This window comes from Rana temporaria, chromosome 6, assembly GCF_905171775.1.
Source record: "Rana temporaria chromosome 6, aRanTem1.1, whole genome shotgun sequence".
NCBI classification, from domain to species: Eukaryota; Metazoa; Chordata; class Amphibia; order Anura; family Ranidae; genus Rana; species Rana temporaria.
In genome coordinates, this window is record NC_053494.1 from 195,781,454 (window position 1) to 195,804,550 (window position 23,097).

Here is a 23,097-nt window from a genome sequence, read left to right on the forward strand (position 1 = left end):
GAACATGTCCAAATCCAAGTTTTTTCATATTAAAGCATCTACCCCCCCTTGGCATTTCATATAAAAAATAAAATAAAAATAACTTTGCAGAAAATAAATTTAAAAAAAATTACACTTTATATTATGGCTTCTGCACAGTAGAGGGTGACATCATGGTCCTTTCTGTGAGGGAATTCTGAGGATCCCAAATTCCATTAAAATGAATGAATGAATGAATGAATGAAAAACTTATATAGCGCGTCACATGCGAACTGAATCGCCTCTGGGCGCTTGTTCCTGTCTCTTGACATCAAAAGAGCAGAGTTTTAAACTGTCTTCTGAAGGCCAGGTGGTTTTCCTCCAACCGAATGCTGGTTGGTAAAGCGTTCCATAGTCTAGGACCTTGGAAAGCAAACCTTCTTTCTCCTTTGGACTTGTGGTGCCCCTTTGTGTTCAGTTACCTCACCCTTGCCTAGTTGATGCAGGTGGAAGCCAGTTGTGAACTGAGTATATATATTTTTAAAATTGTGAGCATTACAGTGCAAGGTCCACTTTAAACAGGTCAGGACAGGATGGAGTAATCTAACAAAAAATGAAAATGGAAAAAAATAAAATTGTTGGTACATTACACTACAAGCCAAGGAGACTGTGGAGATCCTCTGGGGCGTAGAAGTTGCCTGCCCAGAAACCAGATCATTTACATCCATTTATGAGTCCAGTGCTATTTTTACACTTTCCCCAACAGGACAAGTTGGGGGTCAGGGTTGGCAGCAGACAACCACAAAGGTAAGGTCTGGTGTCAGATAGAAATCAGAAATAAAAAAAAAATAGTCTAGTTAAAATGAGGCAACTGAAAGTAACCGTATCCAAGTATAGGTTGAGCACCAGAACTTTGGAACAGGAAACAGGAAACCAGTTCCAAAATTTGCAGTAGCAGACTCTGCTCACAGTCTCCGCTCTAATTCATCCCAGAGGTGTTCTATCGGGGTGTAGTCCAGTCAAATTCCTCCACCACAAACTCACTCATCCATGTCTTTATGGACCTTGCTTTGTGCACTGGTGTGCAGTTAGGTTGTAACAGGAAGGGGCCATTACCAAACTGTTCCCACAAAGTTGGGAGCACGAAATTGTCCAAAATGTCTTGGTATGCTGACACCTTAAGAGTTCCCTTCACTTGGACTAAGGGGCCAAACCCAACCCCTGGGTTTTCTAATCCATTGCCATTCTAGACAAAAAAAAAAAAATAATTACACTGGAGCACTGGGCTGTGGGGGGGAGCGGCCAGCTCAGGATCTCAGTGGCTCACTGAGAGGCTGAGCAGGGTGGCGGTCCAGGCATGTGGGCGGATCCTGACGATATAGTCGCAATCTCTCCTGAGCCCGGACCGGCTCTGTGACATCAGCTGACTGCGGGCTTCAGCCCACTGTCAGCTAAAAATGAGTCACAGGATTGGAAAGCGAACTGCACTCCTGTGATCAACAAGAGAAGTACAGCCAAACAAGCTTTGGCTGTACTTCTCCTTTAACAGTACTCTTCACCAAAAATGCTTGAACTCTGTTTTGGAGGATCGTCCACATGTTTAAGTCATCAGTGGGTGGCAATATTGAAGAGACCCCAGTCTTGTAGTGACAAACTGGTCTCTGTCATAACAGTTGCCTTTAAGAAGCAAACAATATTTTAAAATCCATTGTCTGTCATGTTGTAAATTGTCCTTTATCTTAGCAAACCATTTTAATAGCAGGACAAAAGCATCAGGATTTTCTTTTACATCCATATTATCTGCAAATATTGTACTTTAACAAGACTATTCATGTGTTTAATGTTTTCATCAAATTCAGGCCCATTTCCTTTACGGCCCTCTTTTATAGATGACTGCCGTTACAGTAAAACACAGAGCCACAAAGTCATAATCCAACTCGTATTGATTAAAACGCAATAATTGCTCAGGAATTTCTGACTTTATGGCGCAGTATAAAATTGTCTTACGAGTGCAACTTAATATTTTATTTCATATTTAACAGCAAAGTTATATCATTAGAGTTTTTGTTCTTTTCTCTTTTTTTTCTGTCTTTTGTCCGACAGCATTTTCCATGTGTATGAGAAGTTTAAAATGTGTTTTGTATTTAACATTTAAAGCCCTTGTTTAACATTTTGTAAACTCTTCTACATATTGAGCTTTTGTTGATTTGATAACTAGTACTATAAAGTGACGCTCATAGATGTACAAAAAATAAAATCTGGAATGACCTTCGATTGGCCACACATGAGGCAAATTTTAGGCAAGCTTTTAATCAGCATCCAGTCAGAAAATCAATCAGATGGAACTGAATGGTCCACAGCCTGATGCGTAGTGTTGCCTAGGTGTTGGTCATTTGGAATGAGCCCTCAGAACTGGGAGCATTGGGAAAGATTATCTGCTCTTTGCATTGATGAGCAACAGCATATGAACACAACTCCTGCATGGGATGTCTGAGCCAGAATGTCACAGGCCAATGCCCAAATGACACAATGCTGGAAGAACACGCTTCATCCTTAGCAAACTCGCAATGGAGATCAGTTGAAACTGACAAAAGACATTTCTGAATCAGTTTAATTTCTTGAAACTCAGAAACAATTGTAATGATGGGTGGCAGATTCCTGCCACTGTTTATTTCAGTACAATTATTTTTTTTCAATTGAAGCTGATGGAACACTTCCAAGATTGTCACATGTATGAGCAAATAACTGCTTATGTTGTATATTGTAGCTCACTGTAACCATAGAAGAGAAATAGTGCATACAGTTTTGATGGCTCTTCTTTAACTACTTGCCGACCAGCCGCCATCATTTTACGGTCGGCTCCCCTGCGCGAGAGCCCCATAGCTATACATCGGCTCTCCCGCAGGCCACTAGGGGCGCGTTCCCTCCTGCCGGAGGTGCGCGCGCCCCCCGCTCGCCCCAGACTCCCGTGCGTGAGCCCGGCGGGCGCGATCGCCGCTGGGCACACGCGATTGCTCATTACAGAGCGGGGACCGGGAAACACACAGCTCCTGGTCCTGTCAGGGGGAGAAATGCTGATCTTCTGTTCATACAATGTATAAACAGAAGATCAGTCATTTCCCCTAGTGAGGCCACCCCCCCTACAGTTAGAACACACCCAGGGAACATACGTAACCCCTTCCCCGCCCCCTAGTGTTAACCCCTTCACTGCCAGTGGCATTTTTATAGTAATTCAATGCATTTTTATAGCACTGATCGCTATAAAAATGCTAATGGTCCCAAAAATTTGTCAAAAGTGTCCGAAGTGTCCGCAATAATGTCACAGTACCGAAAAAAAATCGATGATGGCCGCCATTACTAGTAAAACAAAAATATTAATAAAAATGCCATAAAAATACTCCCTATTTTGTAAACGCTATAACTTTTGCGCAAACCAATCAATAAATGCTTATTGCGATTTTTTTACGAAAAATATGTAGAAGAATACGTATCGGCCTAAACTGAGGAAAAAAAATGTTTTTTTATATATTTTTGGGGGATATTTATTAAAGCAAAAAGTAAAAAATATTAATTTTTTTAAAAATTGTCGCTCTATTTTTGTTTAAAACGCAAAAACCTAAAACCACAGAGGTGATCAAATACCACCAAGAAATCTCTATTTGTGGGGAAAAAAATGACACCAATTTTGTTTGGGAGCCACGTCGCACGACCGCCCAATTGTCAGTTAAAGCGACACAGTGCCGAATCGTTTCTTTGACCAGAAATATGGTCCGGGGGTTAAGTGGTTAACTAGTGGAGCAGAATGTGATTATTTCAGTCCATTCTGGGTTTCATTGACTATAGGCTTCACTACTTAACTTCCTTCTAGAAAGAGCTTAAATTGTCTAAGGCCAGGAGCAGTGGGGTCTTGTCCTGTAGGATGATATTTCAACCTGAAAAGGCGGCTTCCCTTCTTAGCAAACCATCTAAAAGCCTGCAGAGAGTCCAGAGAGTTCACTGAGGGCCTAATTTTCTGGAAGCAGTTCACAGCTAAGTAAAGTGTGCACTGAGGATCTGGCCTAGAGTCGGTACAGTGTTTAGCCAATATTGGACAGCCCCACTCCAAGTATCTGGAAGCATAGTGAGTAAAGGCCTGGATGTGGAGATCCTAGTGACTGCCTTCCATTTAACCCCTTGATTGACTGTGCTAATACTGCCAAAATGTGATTCACCCTGCTGGGAATCCCATAAGTGTTGTCTCTGCAGAAGGGTGAGATGTCTCTGAAATGAGTAGGCAGAAGAGAGAGTCCTCTGAGTACCATATCCAAGTTCAATGAGCATTAAACATTGCCCACTTGCTGACCAGCCCCCGCAGTTATACTGTGACAGGTTGGCACGGCTGCGCAAATTGCTGTAGCTATAAATCGGCTCTTTAAGACGCTATAGCAGGCACGCACCCGCAGTGTGTACCCGGAGCCGATGCGCGTGCCCGGCGGGGCGGGATATCCGAGGGCACCCGTGATCGCTCCCGACAGAACAAGAGTGGAGATCTGTGTGTGTAAATTACTAGTAAAAAAATAATAATAATAAAAATGGCATAAATAGTTCTCCTATTTTCTAGACTCTATAACTTTTGTGCAAACCAATCAATATAAGCTTATTATGATTTTTTTTACCAAAAATATGTAGAACAATACATATCGGCCTAAACTGATGAAGAAATTATTTTTTTTTACATTTTTTGGGGGAAATTTATTATATCAAAAAGTACAAAATGTTGTGATTTTTTTTCAAAATTGTTGCTCTTTTTTTTGTTTATAGCGCAAAAAAATTAAACCACAGAGGTGATTAAATACCACCAAAAGAAAGCTCTATTTGTGGGGAAAAAAGGACATCAAAGCGATGCAGTGTCGTATTGTAAAAAATGGCCTGGTCAGGAAGGGGGTAAATCCTTCCGGGGCTGAAGTGGTTAAAGTGGTTCTAAAGGCTCAAGTTTTTCACTTCATGAAGGTAAATAACCTTTAGTGTGCAGCAGCGCCTCCAGCCCCCTTAATACCTACCTGAGCCCCATCATGAGCTAGAGATGTGCACAAGAGACTCTCACTCCTCATTGGCGTCATTGGCTGTGCACAACCAGTAAGCCAATGTGGAGAGGGAGGGGGTGGGGCAAGCTGTGTGTGAAAGCACAAGTGGAGCAGCAGCTTGGGAGCGAGCCTGCTTGGGTGCCCCCACAGCAAGCTGCTTGCTGTGGGGGCAGGAGGTGGGGCCAGGAATGCTGAAAGGGTACCCGAGAAGAGGAGGATTCGGTCAGCTCTGTGCAAAACCACTGCACAGAGTAGGTGAGTTTGACATGTTTATTATTTAAAAAAAATAAGCCTTTAATACCACTTTAAAAGAGACTCCCTGACTCTTCGTTGTGTTTTGAGACATGGGAATAGAACCTGGGACAAATCTGCAAGACCCGTTCATGTAAATGCTTTGTTAGCTTGCTGTGCACTAACTCTCAGGCCTCGTACACACGACCGAGAAACTCGACGGGCGAAACACACCGTTTTCCTCGTTGAGTTCCTTGTTATGCTGTCGAGGAACTCGACAAGCCAATTTTCTCCATTCCCGTCAAGGAAATAGAGAACATGCTCTCTTTTTGGCTCGTTGAGTTTCTCGACAGTTTCCTCGACGAAAATGTACACACGACCGGTTTCCTCGGCAAAAAAATATCTCCCAGCAAGTTTCTTGCTGGTTTTTGCCGAGAAACTCGGTCGTGTGTACGAGGCCTGATACAAACTGAAGCATGAGTGAACAAAACCTAAATATTGAAGCAAAGGTAGAAATGGAAGCCCCATATTTTGTACCTTGCAAAGTCTTATGTGCACATAGGAAGTATCCAATATTGCATTCTTGTTATTTATTTTATCTAAGAAAAGAAAGGGTAAACTTACGGGGGTGATGCCACATCACTTCTCTTTATTTTTGCTTCTTTTGAAACTACAGTACAGCATGAAAAAGTATGGACGCTTGGATGCATTTAAGCTTATCAGTCAGATTGATTTTTGCATTTACTCTATTACTCACCAGTCACAGTCCAATCATCTGTAAAAATACAATGTCATTACAAATGTTTGTCCTATTAGAAGCTTGGCAGGGACAAAGACTGCTAGTACTCCTTATTTCACACACTCTATTCAGCAACTGGGTTAAGGCTCAACCATTTCCATTGTACTGTGATTATTTCCCTCCAGTGGGCACTTCTATTTAAACACATTATAGGTACTTGAAAGTGAGGATAAAAGGACTCAAGGGTGTACATAATAATGCTAGCATTACTTTTAAAGTACTTGCATCTTATGTAGAAAGGCTTTAGAATTTAATCTGAACTTCAATCATTTTAAAGAGAAAAGATAGAATAGAGCTTAGAAAAAAGTTCCCCTTTTACAAAATCTACATACAATACATTTGCAAATTAGACTCTACAAGGTTTTATTGATATAATATAGGCAAGACCAGGCTAAGATAGAAATGAAAAGGATGCAAATGTTGAGGACAATCACAGTCCTACTACTTATGCATGTATCCTTCCCATGTGAGTTCATAAAAGAGCCTGAGGTCTTCTATGAAAATCAACTCCCCCGCTTGTCCTCTCCTATACCAAAATTATACTCAGTCTATATTGACGAATACCTGTGGGCAACTGAGCATTACATCTATATAAGCTTTTTGGATATCTCACTCCAAAAACATAGGCATTAATCAGGGCCAGATCTAGCCTGCATGATCTTGGGCTGCAGCGAAAAAATCATGGGAGACCAAATGTTAACCCACTATCTTTTGTATCATCTCCTCTCCTAATTTACTACATCTCTAAGTGGCTGTAATGAAAAGCACATGTATTTGGCCATGGAACCCTTTAAAAGTATGCCAACTCCCAGATCCCCCAAGGATCTGTCCTGGGACCAATTATGTTTAATTTATTCATAAATGATCTAGAATATGGAATAAACAGCTCAGTATTTGCGGACCATACAAATTTAAATGGGTTGTAAAGCTTTGTGTGCATTAAGGTGAAAAAACACCTTGCACTCTCTGGCCTCCCAGCCCCCCCCCCCCCCCCCGTTTACTTACCTGAGCCACAAAACTCCATGGGCATGATCCCACGATGCTTTACCCCAGCTTGCTTTCCCCTTAAATCAATGACGTGGCACGCCAGGGGGCGGGGTGGAGTGATACACTTGGCAGCTATGGCCGCCACTGTATCACACGGAAGCACACCTGCAAGCTAACCCCCTTGGGAGAGCGCTTCCCAAAAGAGGGTTAGCTCTTGCAGGGAGGCTCCAAGACAGCCGCCGAGGGACCCCAAAAGACGAGGGGCCACTCTGTGCAAAACACATTGCACAGTGGATGTAAGTATGACATTTTGTTATTTAAAAAAAAAATATTAAACCCTTACAACCCCTTTAAGCAGAGGAATAGCTTCTACGCAGGATGTGGAAACCTTGCAAGAAGATCTGAACAAATTAATCGGGCAGCCAAATGAAGTTTAATGTTGAAAAATGTAAGGTAATGCATTTGGGTGCCAAGAATATGAATGCAAGTTACTCACTACGGGAGCCTCTGGGGGAACCTAGGATGGAAAAGGACCTGGGGTTCTTAAGAGATGACAGGCTCAGCAATGGCATGAAATGCCAGGCTGCCGCAAGCAAAGCCAACAAAATATTGGCATGCATTAAAAAGGGCATCCACTCGAGAGGTAAAATGATAATTCTCCCACTTTGCAAGGCTCTGGTCCGGCCACATCTTGAGTATCCAGTTCTGGGCACCAGTCCTCAGGAAGGATGTGCTGATGCTGGAGAGAGAACAGGTTCTCTATCTAAGGTCCGTCGGACTTCCGGAAAAAAAAAGTCAAATGAAAGCTACACAAGGCCGGACTTTCCAAGAAAAAAAGACTGTCTGACTTTTATTCTCGGGAAAGTCCGGCCGTGTGTTCGAGGCAAAACAGTCCCTGACTGCATAAGAAAGAAACCTTCTCTTACATCTTTAGGCACCTTTTAGGTTTTTGAGGATAATAGGCTCTTGAGAAAGACTCTCTAAATAGTTCTTCCTTGCTTATCAGAATTCAAAATGTGATAAGGACTGTAGTTGGCATGGGTAAAGTGTCTTGCTGAATCCTTGACATGATGAAGGGAGTTCCAGAAAATATGTGCAGCCCAAAAGATATCCAGCAACCCATAGAGAGAAGAGCAAAGTTCTATCTGGGTGTTTACCTTTGAAAAAAATAGATGTTGATTGCTGCATGCAGTTCACCATATCTCTCTCGTGCTTTTGCTGTGTTTTGTTATATATAAACTGTATATCTTCAATATGTATAGTGTGGATTAGTGAAACATTTTACTGCTATGAAGTTTCTTAGAACTGTTCAGTTTCAATGAAAGCCTGTTCATCCTGATATATTTGATATTTGGTTCAATAACCCAGTTACATCTGTTCTTAGCTTCAGGTAGATCTGAGATTTAACATATCAGGGGAACCGTGGCTTGTTCCACTGAATATAAAGTAAAATCACTGCAGTCTCCTGGGTCGGGCTGGAAACAGCGCAAACATATTATAAATTCTATATCTGAGTACTGCTGGTACATTGACATACACAAACTAAATTCATCAGTAGGTTGCAAAACATTGGTTTTAAGACTGCAAATCGTAAAAACACGCACATCTATCTATAGATAGATAGATAGATAGATAGATAGATAGATATATAGATAGATAGATAGATAGATAGATATACATATATCTATATATATATATTTATTATATTGTCAAAAATATTGGGACACCTGCCTTTATGCCATGTACACACGATCTGATTTTCCGTTTTTTCCGACAGAATTCCGCTCAAGCTTGTCTTGCATACACACGGTCACACAAAAGTTCTCGGAACTTTCGTCCGTCAAGAACGCGGTGACGTACAACACTAAAACGAGCCGAGAAAATGAAGTTCAATGATTCCGAGCATGCATCGAATTGATTCCGAGCATGCATGTTTTTTTGCGAGTCGGAATTGCATATAAACGATCTGAATTTCCGACAAGAACTTTTCTTGTCGGAAAAATTGAGAACCAGCTCTTAATTTTTTGCTGTCGGAAATTCCGACAGAAAAAGTCCAATGGAGCCTACACACGGTCTGAATTTCCGACTAAAAGCTCACATCAAACTTTTCCTGTCGGAAATTCTGATTGGGTGTACGCAGCATAAAGGCATCCCAGTCTTAGTCCGTAGGGTTCAATATTGAGTTGGCCCAATATAGAGAAAAAAGGGGAGGGGGCACCATATGGTGACCCACAGGTCGGACTTTAAAGGCAAAATGAACAATGAAAAGTATACAAAAATACAATATTTATTAGAAATAGTACATAGTACATAAAGAACATTTAGAAGAATTAAAAAACACATATATAGAATACATAATATAGAGTGAGCCCCTGTGCGTAAACGCGTTTCACTGTTTATCATCGTCAGGACACATTCAGAGATCGTTGGAAAAGGAAAAACAGGTCTCACTATCAGGGATAAAACAAATACATTACAATTTTGTAACATAATAGCGCACATCTTAAAAAGGCTTCATCCTGTCAGAGTGACAAATATAGCACACAGAATAAAACAAAAAGAGAAAATACCTTATGGGAAGAGTTGAGTTGGACCATCTTTTGCAGCTTTAACAGCTTCAACTCTTCTGGGAAGGCTGTCCACAAGGTTTAGGGGAATGTTTGACCATTCTTCCAGAAGCGCATTCGTGAGGTCAGGCACTGATGTGGAAGAGAAGGCCTGGCTCACAGTCTCTGCTCTTCATAAATGGCTTCATGTGATTGCTATTAGACATGTGCACAACAAAAAAAATTGTATTTTTTTTGTTTCGTTTCGTCTCGTTCTGTAGATTCGTAAAGATTCATAATTTCGTAAGACTCAAGTTTTCCTATTCGGACCCGTTCGTATTTTCGTAACAGTTTTATTTTCGTTTATACTGAATGATTCGTAATTCTGTCTAATTTATTTTTGTTGATTCGAAATTCGAAATTTTGTTAGATAATAATTTTCGTTTAATGGATTCATAATTTTTTACTTTCGTAAATACATAGCAACGCGTGGCTAATCCATATTAAGATAGACTTTCTCTTAAGCCCCGTACACACGGTCGGACTTTTTGCCAACAAACTTCAAAATGAGCGTTTTCCAAAAAATCCGACCGTGTGTACGCTCTATCGGACAAACTTTTTCGGTTTCAAAAGTCTGGCCAACTCCCTTCAGAAAAAAATCCACGGAAAAGTTTGTTTGAAGTCCGATCATGTGTACGAGGCTTTACACTGTACAATGTGACTCAGCACAAAAGAGATAAGCTGATTGGCTAAGATATTAAGTAATCACTCACTAATTACACTGCCCAGTGCCCATTCGAAAGAACGATACAAGTACACAAATTTACGAACAGACAAAGAAACGGATTTACAAAACACACAAATGAAAATACGAACATACGAATTAAAATATACGAACAGACAAAGGATATCAAATACTGAATGCAAATCGTTCATTATAGATGGCATTTTCGTTTTGCTTATTTGCTTTTTCAGTGTTTCGTATTTTAGTAAGATTGTCCAATCATACGTTCGTATTTTCGCTTATTCGTAATTCCGTAATTTTCGCACTTTGGTTCTTTCAGCTTTTCGGATGTTCGATTTGATCCAAATGTACGAATACTAAAAAAATTGTACGAAAATCCATTTGTTATGAACGGGAACGCACATGTCTAATTGCGATCCTTAAATAAAAGACAGTTTTTGGCATGATTTTCAATATTAACCACTTCAGTCCTGGAAGAACTGGCTGCTAAATGACCGGGCCATTTTTTGCGATTCGGCGCTGCGTTGCTTTAACTGACAATTGCGCGGTCATGCGACATGGTACTCAAAATAACAACGCCCTTTTTTCCCCACAAATAGAGCTTTATTTTGGTATTATTTGATCATATCTGCTATTTTTATTTTTTGCGTTATAAAAAAAGAGTGACAAATTTGAAAAAAACACAATATTTTTTACTTTTTGTTATAATAAATATCCCCAATTTTTTTTGTTTTCCTCAGTTTAGACCGATACGTATTCTTCTACTTATTTTTGTTAAAAAAAATCGCAATAATCGTATATTGATTGGTTTGCGCAAAAGATTATAGTGTCTACAAAATAGGGGATAGTTTATGGCATTTTTATTATTCTTTTTTTTATTTACTAGTATTAGCGGCAATCTGCAATTTTTATTGTGACTTTACGGTGGATACATTGGACTCTTTGACACTATTTTGAGACCACTGTCATTTATACAGTAATCAGTGCTATAAAAATGCACTAATTACTGTGTAAATGACACTGGTAGTGAATGGGGCTAACCACTAGGGGGCGATGAAGGGGTTAAGTGTGTCCTAAGGAGTGATTCTAACTGTGAGGGACTGGGCTACCAGTGACACATCAGCGATCACTGCTCCTGATCACAGGGAGCAGTAGATCGCTGACATGTCACTAGACAGAACAGAGAAATACCTTGTTTACAAAGGCATCCCCCTGTTCTGCCTTTGCCAACCGAAATCGCGGGCCGCCCGTGAACATTGAGTTCCCAGGAGCCATGGGCACACTCACGAGGCACGCGGCGTGCCCGCTAGGTGGCAAATGTAAAGGGACGTACAGGTAGGCCCATTTGCCTGCCCGTGCCATTCTGCCGACGTATATGGGCGGTCGCCAATTGGTTAATGCCAACATTTCAGAATTTCTGCCAGGGTATACAAACTTTTGAGCACAACTGTATGTTAGTTATTTAAAACAAAATACTTATTTTTTTAAATGAACATTTTATTTAATTTATCTATTCATTTTTAGACCTGCGGGGAGTTTTCTATTAGAAGAGACTGTGAGGTGTAATTGTTGGCTCCAGTAATAGTAATATGAAGCCAGATTGACACATTTTCTAGATACATAATATTGTGTTAGGGAATATCATTGCTAGAGCACTGTCATAACGCCTTTTTGTTCTGCCATATGGCAGGCAAAAACATGCTGAAGATTCACGACTCAACTTAAATTAAACCGAATAATATCTTCATAGGATAAATATATACCTGTCTAATGTCGAGAACCTGGGAATCGTCCACTGCCTCAGTCGCACACTATAATAAACTTAATTCTGTATTCTGTATGCATTTCAACATAGCAAATCTTCAAGTGTTTGTGAGGGGGACATTTTAAAAGGAGCTTGAAGAGGAACATTTAGTGCAAGTCAAGGAAGCAAGTACTTTAGGGGCACCTATAAAAAAAAATCTGCATAGCTGTTCATTCATTGAAGCAGCATGTTAATTTGTTCTGTGCAAATGGGACAGAATCTATGTTCCCAGACTATATTCTCTGCAGTTTGAATACGTAAATGCAGAAACAAAATGCATTATAGCTACTAGATGGCACTGACTATCATAGGAAACAAGTATGCTCCTTAACTCCATCTAGTGTTCATAATGCAGTGTTTTCCCAATGCACATGTTTTAGGGAGAATTAGGGAGAATATAGCCTGACAACATTCAGTTTTGCTTCATATGCTTTGTGTAGTGTTAAGCCGCATACACACAATAGGTTAACCAGAGGACAACGGTCTAAAAAAAGCCAACTTGCTTTAAAATTAACCTATGGATTGGTAACCGATAGGTCAAACCCAATCGTTAGTAGGCACAACCATCGGTTAAAAATCCACGCATGCTCAGAATCAAGTCGACGCATGCTTGGAAGCATTGAACTTCGTTTTTTTCAGCACGTCGTTGTGTTCTTTTACGTCACTGCGTTCTGACACGATCGGTTATTTACCCTATAGTGTGTAGGCACGACGGACCATCAGTCAGCTTCCTCGGTTAACCTGTGACAACGGTTCTTCAAACCGTTATCCTCTGGTTAACCTATCGTGTGAACGAGGCTTAAGTGGCTTCTTAGGTGCATTGCCATGCGTTGACAGCCTATTCAGGTTAATTGGCTGCCTTAACATTAAAATCATGTTAATAAGAAAAACAACAAACTGTATTTTATACCTTCCAGGTCTAAAATGCTGACTATATAATTGGGGGCAATTCCTATATAATTCATATTTGTCTGAGACAATTCTGAAGCTGCATCTTCCACTTAAATAGATTCTAAAGGCTTTTTTTACCTTAAAGCGGAGTTCCGCCGGAAAAAATATATATTAAAAGTCAGTAGCTACAAATACTGTAGCTGCTAAATTTTAATATACGGACACTTACCTGCCCAGGGTGCCCGCTATGTCGTGTCACAAAGCCAATTTGTCCCTCTGCTCTCGAGTGCTGATGCCGCCATCTTCTGTAAGGGAATCGGGAAGTGAAGCCTTGCGACTTCGGGGGGGCGGGTTTCATTTAAATGAAGCGCGTCCCCACACCGAATGAACTGCGCATGCGTCGTCCAGAAATTTCCCGCCGTGCTTTGCGCGAAATGACGTCGCAACAACATCATTTTTTGAACTTAGACGTGAGTTACGTCCATCCCTATTCACGGATGACTTTCGCAAAAAATTCAAATTTCGAAGCGGGAACGACGGCCATATTGCATCTAAGATCCGAAGGCGTACGAAGCCGTACGTTTGTCGGATCTTACCCAGATGCCGTCATATCTTGGTTTGAGGATTCAAACTAAAGATACGACGCGGGAAATCTGAAAGTATGTCGGCGTATCAGTAGATACGCCGGCGTACTTGCTCTGTTGATCTGGCCCCCTATGTTAGTCTCTGGTTCTGTTCGGTGTCCTATAGCTGAAATATTTTCAATCTGAACTTGAGTTAGGAATCACAGTCTCAGCAAGAGTCTGACTCTAATGCCGCATACACACGATTGGAATTTCCGACAAAGTTTGAGCCAAAATCCACGCTTTTGTTGTCGGAATGTCCGATCGTGTGTACGCGGCATCAGGTTTCCTGTTGGTCAAAAATTACTCTGTTTGTGATGTTTGATGTTTTTTTTTATTACTTTTGGATATTATGTTAATACATTTATCCAATTTTTTTATATACTTATTCTTTTTGAATTTATCTACTTACGGTACTTTGTACCGGAATAGTCCACTTGCCCGTTCTTCCCTCTCTGTGGTCTTTTGGGTCTTGGGGTACCTTAAGCCCTCTCTCTATCTAATTAAGTTTTGGATGATGGTACTATTTTTAAAGCGGGAGTTCACCCGAAAAACAATTTTTAACATTAGATTGATGGTCATTTTGTGAAGCAGAATCGAGTGGTTTTTTTTAAATCGAAGCAGTACTTACCATTTTAGAGATAGATCTTCTCCGCCGCTTCCGGGTATGGTCTTCGGGACTGGGCGTTCCTATTTGATTCACAGGCTTCCGACAGGCTTCCGACGGTCGCATACATCGCGTCACGAGTAGCCGAAAGAAGCCGAACGTCGGTGCGGCTCTATACGGCGCCTGCGCACCGACGTTCGGCTACTTTCGGAAAATCGTGACGCATTGTATGCGACCGTCGCAAGCCTGTCAATCAAATAGGAACGCCCAGTCCCGCAGCCCATACCCAGAAACTGCGGAGAAGATCGCTCTCTAAAATGGTAAGTACCGCTTCGATTTAAAAAAAAAAAACACCCGATTCTGCTTCCCAAAATGAGCCTCAATCTAATGTTAAAAATTGAGTTTTTGGGTGAACCTCCACTTTAACTTTATGATGTATTTTTTATCTAAGAGGCTAACAATTAATTCAAGAGTCTGACTCTAATGGCGCATACACATGATCGGAATTTCCGACAACAAATGTTCGATGTGAGCTTTTGGTCGGATATTTCGACCGTATGTATGCTCCATCGGATATTTTCTGTCGGAATTTCTGACAACAAATGTTTGAGAGCTGGTTTTCAATTTTTCCGACAACAAAAGTTCTTCTCGGAAATTCCGATTGTGTGTATGCAATTCTGATGCACAAAAATCCACGCATGCTCGGAATCAAGCAGAAGAACCTCACTGCCTATTGAACCTCATTTTTCTCGGCTCGTCGTAGTGTTGTACGTCACTGCGTTTTTGACGTTCTTGAATTTCCGACAATGTTTGTGTGACCGTGTGTATGCAAGACAAGTTTGAGCCAAAATCCACGGTTTTGTTGTCGGAATGTCCGATCGTGTGTACCCGGCATCAGGTGGTCAAAATTATTCGCCAGAGAAGAGCATGAACTCTTGAAGCATGTGCCATCATGTATTTCAGTAAATGGACTCTTTTCTAATGCATTTGCACTTCATTCTTCGCTCATCAGTCACCCCATTTAAACCTCTGTGAAGTTTGTTTAGTCAGGCCTCATACACACGACCGAGGAACTCGTCGGAAAAGACACACCGTTTTCCTCGATGAGTTCCTTGTTAGGCTTGTCGAGAATCTTGACAAGCTTGCTTTGCGTACACACTGTCGAGACCAAATCTCCTCGTTCTCAAACGCGATGACGTACAACACGTACAACGGCAGGGGAAGTTCGATTCCACTGGCACAGCCCTTGGGGCTGCTTTTGCTAATCTCATGTTACTGCGTGTTAAGTAAAAGTTTGGTAAGAGGCGATTTGCACTTTTCAGACTGTTACAGCGTGACGAATGTGTTATCTCCCTTACAAACTCTACTTTTACCGAAGGTGCGCTCCTGTCTCTCGGTTTCTTGTCGAAAGCGAGGAACACGACGAGGAAATTGAGACTCCTGTTCTCCATTTTCCTCGTCGAGCTCCTCGACAGTTTCCTCTGTGAAAAACGTACACACAACCGGTTTCCTTGGCAAAAAAGCTCTGCCACCAAGTTTCTTGATGGATTCTGTCAAGGAGAACGGTCGTGTGTACGAGGCCTCAGACATTTAACTAAATTTGGCAGAGAAACTTTCATTTCATAAATGAAATATATTGGTCTTTTTTTTTTCTTCATAAATGTAGGTTTGCAAAAAGTGAACCTAAGTGTGTTTTGATGAATGCTAATAGGAGCCCCTTATTATACAGTGTGCTGTGCGTTAGAGTTTCACAGTTATTTCTGTATAAAATATGTATTTTGCCTCGGATGGGTACTAGACAACTCTGTACTTTATTTGGTTAAAGAAACTCCTTTTCACATGCTAAAAGCGTTATCTGGATTTTGACCTCCAGTAATTTCGAGACATTCTGCTTCAGTGATCGCACTGTGCTTTAATAAAAATGCTAAACTTGAATTCAAGAAGTGTTGTGAAAGTAGTTTGCGCTGGTTAAATCACAGTTTTATGTGTTTGGGTAAGAAGTAAATAATGAAGTGCATCATTTAAAAGTTGAAGGCCGCTGTAGGTAAAAAAAATATTACAAGATCTGATTGGTGCTTGGATGCAAAAGGTGTCTGTTGTCTATAGCAAGCAATCAATGCCTTTCCATTGCTAGAATAATGAGAACTGGAATGTATTTAAAGTTTAAATTTGGCAACAAAACTTACTTCATCATTATTTTTTATTTTTTTTTAGAGTGGGGGAAGAGTTACAACCTCAGGTTTATGTACCGCGTTATTTGTATTCACTGATGGGAGAACTTTTACCCCTCTCACCAAGAGGGACCACAGACCACAATATACTTTTTTTTTCAAAAGCTCTTTCTAAACCCAACATCCTAAAAGCACAACTCCGGGTTGTGAAGTTCTACCCAAAAATGGAACTTCCGCTTTTTGGAACCCTCCCTGCCTCCGGTGTCACATTATCACCTTTCAGGGGGAAGGAGGGAGCAGATACCTGTGTAATACAGGTATTTGCTCCCACTTCTGGGCATAGATACCCACGGGAATCTACGCTACTTCTGGCACCTCCCCCCCCCCCCTCGCTGTCTTCTGGGAGACACACATGTTCCAGAAAACAGCAGGGACCAATGGCATTGCACAGCACGAGTCGCACATGCGCAGTAGGGAACCAGGAAGTGAAGCCGCAAGGCTTGGATGATAAAAACAGCAGAGCTTCCCCTCATTTCAGATCTTCCGCTCAGATCTACAGCGACTGCACTTTCAAATGCACTTGCAGTGCACTTGTAGTGCAAAGTGGATTTGCCTTTCGTAAATAACCCCCATAGTGTTTTGCTTTTAGGCCAAAAAGTTACATTTTGGTCTCATCTGACCAGAGCACCTTCTTCAGCATTTGCCATGTCCCACACATGGCTTCTAACAAACTGCAAACAGGACTTCTTATGGCTTTTTTTCAACAATGACTTTCTTCTTGCCACTCTTCCATAAAGGCCAGATTTGTGGAGGGAACAACTAATAGTTGTCATGTGGACAGATTCTCCCACCTGAGCTGTGGATCTCTGCAGCTCCTCCAGAGTTACCATGGACCTCTTGGCTGCTTCTCTGATGAATCTTCTCCTTGCCTGACCTGTCAGTTTAGGTGGACGGCCATGTATTGGTAGGTTTTCAGTTGTGCCATACTCTTTCTATTTTGGGGTGATGGATTGAACAGTGCTCCGTGAGATGTTCAAAGCTTGGGATATTTTTTTACAACCTAACCCTGCTTTAAACTTCTCCACAACCCTATCATTTACCTGTCTGGTGTGTTCCTTGGCCTCCATGATGCCATGTGTATATATAACAACAGTCAAACTTCTACTTTTTTTATTATTTTAAAGCGGAGTTCCGGCCACAATTTCACGTTTTAAATTTAAATACCCCTGTAATACACAAGCTTAATGTATTCTAGTAAAGTTAGTCTGTAAACTAAGGTCCGTTTTGTTAGGTTGTTACAGCATTTAGACACTTTATAAAATAGAAATTGACTGGGGCCATCTTAAGTGTGGGCATCATGAAGCCAGACTGTATGACTTCCTGGATTTCAGCCTTACAGATCTTGCACATGCTCAGTGCAGCACAAGCAGTGTAATAGGTTTCAGATCAGGTTTCAGCACCTGTACTGTCCAAGTCACATGATTCTTCGAGACTGGGGAGTGCACAGACTCCTGGAAAGTTACACCCACTACATTCCCAGGAGTCTGTGCGGTGTAGGTTAGGAAGCTTAAGCACCTAGGTGCAGGAAGAGGAAAGATTAACTATTCTGCCTAGCAACAACACTTTGAAGGCATCTAAAAAAAAAAAAATGTCTTAAAGGACTAATGACATTTTTTTAAAACTACTGATGTAATGTTATATTTATGGGTGAAACTCCACTTTAATGCTTGTTTGTAGCAATAAAGATTTTTTTTGTGGAACACAATTGAATGATTGCCTAGAAAGTCCCAAAGCAAAGAGGGAGTTATTTCTCATTATGGATATATGGAAGAATAATAAACGATAGAAACTCAACTCTACTTGTGGAAGGCCAGAATTAAATTGTATTTTTAATCAAAAAGACAAGATAAGGTTCCCCTTCTTTAAAGATGGAGAAAACAAAAGACTAGGGTCTGGACTGAACTCAAATGTCAGAAAGGGATGGATGGAAGGAACATGGATGAGGGCAAAAACCAGACATTTTTTTTAATCTTTTCCCACCCTATAAAAAGGTTATTGGCTGAAGTTGGGCTTTAATAGGTACATTTAGCTTTAATATGCTGTATAAGCCCCTCTATATTTTCTACAAGTAAATGTGCAACGTTTTTTCACAAGAGAAGAACATTTGAAGACATAACTTTCAGCAAATGTTTTCTGTAAGTGTCCATTCTACACATTTCTCATAAGCTCCCAGTATGTCCTGTCCTAGTGGAAGAAAAGGGAACTGGTGCACAGTGAGATTGTAAAGCTTAAAGGGGAGTTCCAGCCATTTGTATGTTTATTAAAAGTCAGCAGCAACAAAAAGTGTAGCTGCTGGCTTTTAATAAACAGACACTTACCTGCTCCAGCGCTCCAGCGACGTGCCGGCCGGGGCTCCGCTCCTCACCCCCCCTCCCCGGCCGGCGTCTTCATTCTCAGTGTGGGCACCCGGCCGTGACAGCTTTCGGCTTCACGGCCGGGCACCCACTGCACATGCGCGAGCGGCACTGTGCATGCGTGAGCGGCGTGGCCCAGCGCCGCGCCGTGTAATTGGCCAGGAGATCGCCTAGGACCTGTGACGTGTCCTAGGCGATCGCCTACAGCAGCCCCTTCCTGAAGGCGATTAAGCTTAGTCGCCTACAGGAAGGAGGAAGTGGGACAGGAAGTCCCACTCTTCCTGAAGCCCCCACTCCCCCTCCAAAAAAATTACATGCCAAATGTGGCATGTAAGGGGGAGAGGAGTGGGATAAAAGGAAGTTCCAAATTTGGGTGGAACTCCTCTTTAATAACTAATTCCTAAAATCAATACCCCCAGCTCTGAATTTACAAACAAGGCAAATAATATTGCCTGTACTTCAAAGAATTGTTTTCCCATACACATGATAAATTAATTAGTTAGCAAATCCTTAAGCATTACTTATGCAAATGGGAAAAATTGGTTTTTCATGCAAATTGTGTTCGCTTGCAGTTCACCTTGCTGTTAAAATATTTAAAGAATGTTTGATCTTACACGCAGGTTTTGACAGCCATGTGTGAGCTAAAGTTGCTATTCAAAAGGATTAAAAATTACAAGAGGGATATTACTAGGGATGAGGTTCGGGTTCGGTCAAAAGTTTGCAGGTTCACCACCAGATATAAGGAACAACCTATAATTCTGTGCATAGCCTTTTGTTCTGGTAATTGAGTCACAAGAGCCAAAAACACGAAGGAATTGGTAAACCTGTCCCCTTGTTATAAAAGGAAGGGCTCACTGCTGCCGTATTATCTGTCTGTGCTAAAGCTTTAAGGGAGAGTTGACAATTCTGTGTTAAAATAATAATTTTGGGATTGGTACATGTCCCCCAAAGCATCCCATGCCTGTTTGATAATATCTTGTTTATTGACTCTACAAATGGCCACAATTGAATAAAGAGATTTTACCCCCAACAACACCAAAGATTTGCTGATTCTTATGCCACGTACAAACGACCGTTTTTTAAGCCGGGAAAATATTTTTTTTTAAATTGGTCATTAAAGCGGGTGTTCACCCTAAAAAAAAATTCTAACATTACAATGAGCTGACCTGTGACACGGACACGGACACGGACATCATGCTGGTCTTTTTTTCGTACATACCATTTTATCTGTATTTTCTCCCTGGATTCCCCGCGGGAGTGGGCGTTCCTATTCACAGGGTAAGGGATTGACGTTCTTCCGACCGGCGCATACAGCGCGTCACGACTTCCTGAAAGAAGCCGAACGTCGGTGCACAGGCGCCATATAGAGCCGACCCGACGTTCGGTTTCTTTTGGCAAGTCGTGACGCGCTGTATGCGCCGGTCGGAAGAACGTCAATCACTTACCCTGTGAGTAGGAACGCCCACTCCCGCGGGAAATCCGGGGAGAAAATACAGATAAAACGGTATGTACGAAAAAAAAAAAGACCAGCATGATGTCCGTGTCACAGGTCAGCTCATTGTAATGTTAGAATTTTTTTTTAGGGTGAACCCCCGCTTTAAAAACGATCGTGTTTAGGCTCCAGAGCATTTTTCTCGACGTGAAAAATGGGCATTAAAAATTTAGAACGTGCTATATTTTTTCTCGTCATTTTTCACGTCGTCGTTTTTCACTTGAAAAACTGTCGTGTGTACGCTTTAACGATGGGAAAAAAACTGCACATGCTCAGAAGCAGGTTTTGAGAAGGTATATTTGCATATTCAGCCCAAAGGGTGTCGCCAATCGAATGGAACTTCCCCTTTATAGTGCTGTCGTACGTGTTGTACGTCACCACGCTTTGCTCAACCTTTTTTTTTTCATGATTGTGAGTATGCAAGGCAGGTTTGACAAGAATCACGTTGAGAAAACATAGTTTTTTTCATTTTTTTACATGAAAAACAGTCATGTGTACGCAGCATGAGATATCACTGAGACATTTCCCGACAATTGGAGATCATTTCCTGAAACTTTGTCAAAAATAGGTGTCAGAAACAGTTCAGGAAAAATGCATAGGAGTCAGTTGGGAAGGTGAAATTTAAGTGACTTAATGTGGTTCAAAAGGTTTATGTTTTTTTTTTACTTTCATGCATTTTATGCATCAAGGTAAAAAAAACCTTCAATATGCAGCTTCCACCACAGTGCCCCCTAATACTTAAACGAGCCCGATCTTGATTTAGCGATGTGAAAGTGAGCGGCTGCTCTCGTGGGTCTCATGGGAGAGACAGCAGCGGGAGCCAACAGCAGTCAATCATAATCAGTATGGGGGAGCGGAGGCAGGGCCAAGTCCTGTTCTGTGTGTCTTTTTGCTATGGGGAAATTGCAGAAAAGGAGGAGCCAGGATCGCCGACGGGGGACCCGCCCAAAAAGAGGAGGATTGGGGCTGCTCTGTGCAAAAACTTTGCAAAGAGCAGGTAAGTATAAAAAAAATGTTTTTAATAATAATTTTAATAAATAAATTTAAGCAAAGGTCCCAAAGCAACAGGAGAGGTGGGGAAAACACAAATCCATAGAGTGAATTAAGAAAAAGCAGGGACAGCATTTCACTGCAAGTCTTCAGGTAAAACTTATTTTTCAGCAAGAAGAACATTGAGCCACAGACTAGTAACAGCTGCAAATCTCAAATTACATTTTTTAAAACTTCCAGTTAGAGTCTGCAGTGCCATAGATCAGGTATCTCCAGACTACGGCCCTCCAGCTGTTGCGGAACTACACGTCCCATGAGGCATTGAAAAACTCTGACATTCACAGACTTGACTAGGCATGATGGGAATTGAAGTTCCTGAACAACTGGAGGGCCATAGTTTCGAGACCCACTAGATGATCTCACACAACAGATGCAAAGCTTTGAGGCTCAAGACATACAGTGGGTGCCTCCGATTTTGTATATCCAGCGTGATGGGATCGCGCTGGATAATGCCGCTGTGAGGCTGTGCTTCTCGCGCTCACCTCCCCCACGAGATGCAGCGCATCCATAGGAATGTATTGCGGGCGGCGAGCGGGTGGAGCGACAGAGCTCGGAGCTGGCTCCCGCGACAGGGGTCGCGGGGCAGCCAATGTCACGCTGCCTGATGATTGTGTACAATATCGCGGTCAGGTACTGTAGGAGCGCCCAGTAACAGGAAGCACACTGTTATTTTTTAAGAGGAATTCAGGACAAAGGGTAAATCTTTCACTGAATACTACTCAGGCACAGTTAACACTTTTAGGTGTTTAATTTAAGAAAGCAAATCTTCACTTTTTGAGTTCAGGTCCATTTTAGGTAGCCAACTTGCGATATAACTTTCTAGCAACCTTGCAAATCTGAAATAACACTTTAAGGAACAGTCTGTCTTTTAAGCCCAGACCAAGTTCTTTAAAGAAACCTATTTTTTTTTGTTCATCATGATGCTATAGGATCTCCTTATTTGTAATGTGCTTTATATTGCAGTGTTAGATAATGCTAAACTATGTTGTGTGCAGGTCATTGTCAGATCAGGACCAGGAACATTCCTAAGCATGGCAATCTACGATAATTATATATTTTGGTCAGACTGGGTGAGAAGAGCCATACTCCGATCCAACAAGTACACCGGTGGGGAGACCAAGGTTCTACGTTCAGACATCCCTCATCAGCCAATGGGGATTATTGCAGTGGCCAATGACACCAACAGCTGTAAGTAAAAACAACGTTTCTTGTCACTTGTACAATATATTTATAATCTGGAAGGCTGGAATTCAGCTATAATAGCAGAGATATTATTTCAAAGTAAAAAATGATTCAGCTCATTTATTATGTATTTAGTGTGCAGAATGCTGTGTGCCTTAGTTGCTTCAGCATGGATACCATCCTGCTTAGTAACACGGAAAGATTGAATTGCCAAGCTCCTGAGATGACTCCCAGAATTCAGTAAATGATGTTGTAATACGCCTACTAGTAAATGTGTCACCTCATTTTCCCTGGCTGGCAATGAGACATAAAATGTAGACATTCCATGAAAATATAAAGGAAAATACACCCCTTCAATCCATGCAAAGTAAATGTAAAACTTCTGCTAGAGTTATGCCAGAATACTTAGTGACTTATCTGAAAACTGTCAGCTCCTAATTCAGGTAGATGTTTAAAGATTTAGATTTGGGTAACTACATACAAGAAATTCTATTATGTGACTTGTGACAGCTCGCTATGTGCATTTAAATAGAA

General features: G+C 41.4%; 1 protein-coding gene across 1 annotated transcript in view; it reads left to right on the top strand.

Moving 5' to 3' along the window:
* The window catches only part of LRP1B (LDL receptor related protein 1B), a 1,757,966-nt gene that overhangs the window by 1,403,555 nt on the left and 331,314 nt on the right, over positions 1-23,097 (top strand). Inside the window, exon 44 of the mRNA XM_040358043.1 lies at positions 22,377-22,569. Within this exon, the coding sequence (XP_040213977.1) occupies positions 22,377-22,569 (193 nt within the window). The remainder of the gene's footprint in view (positions 1-22,376; positions 22,570-23,097) is intronic.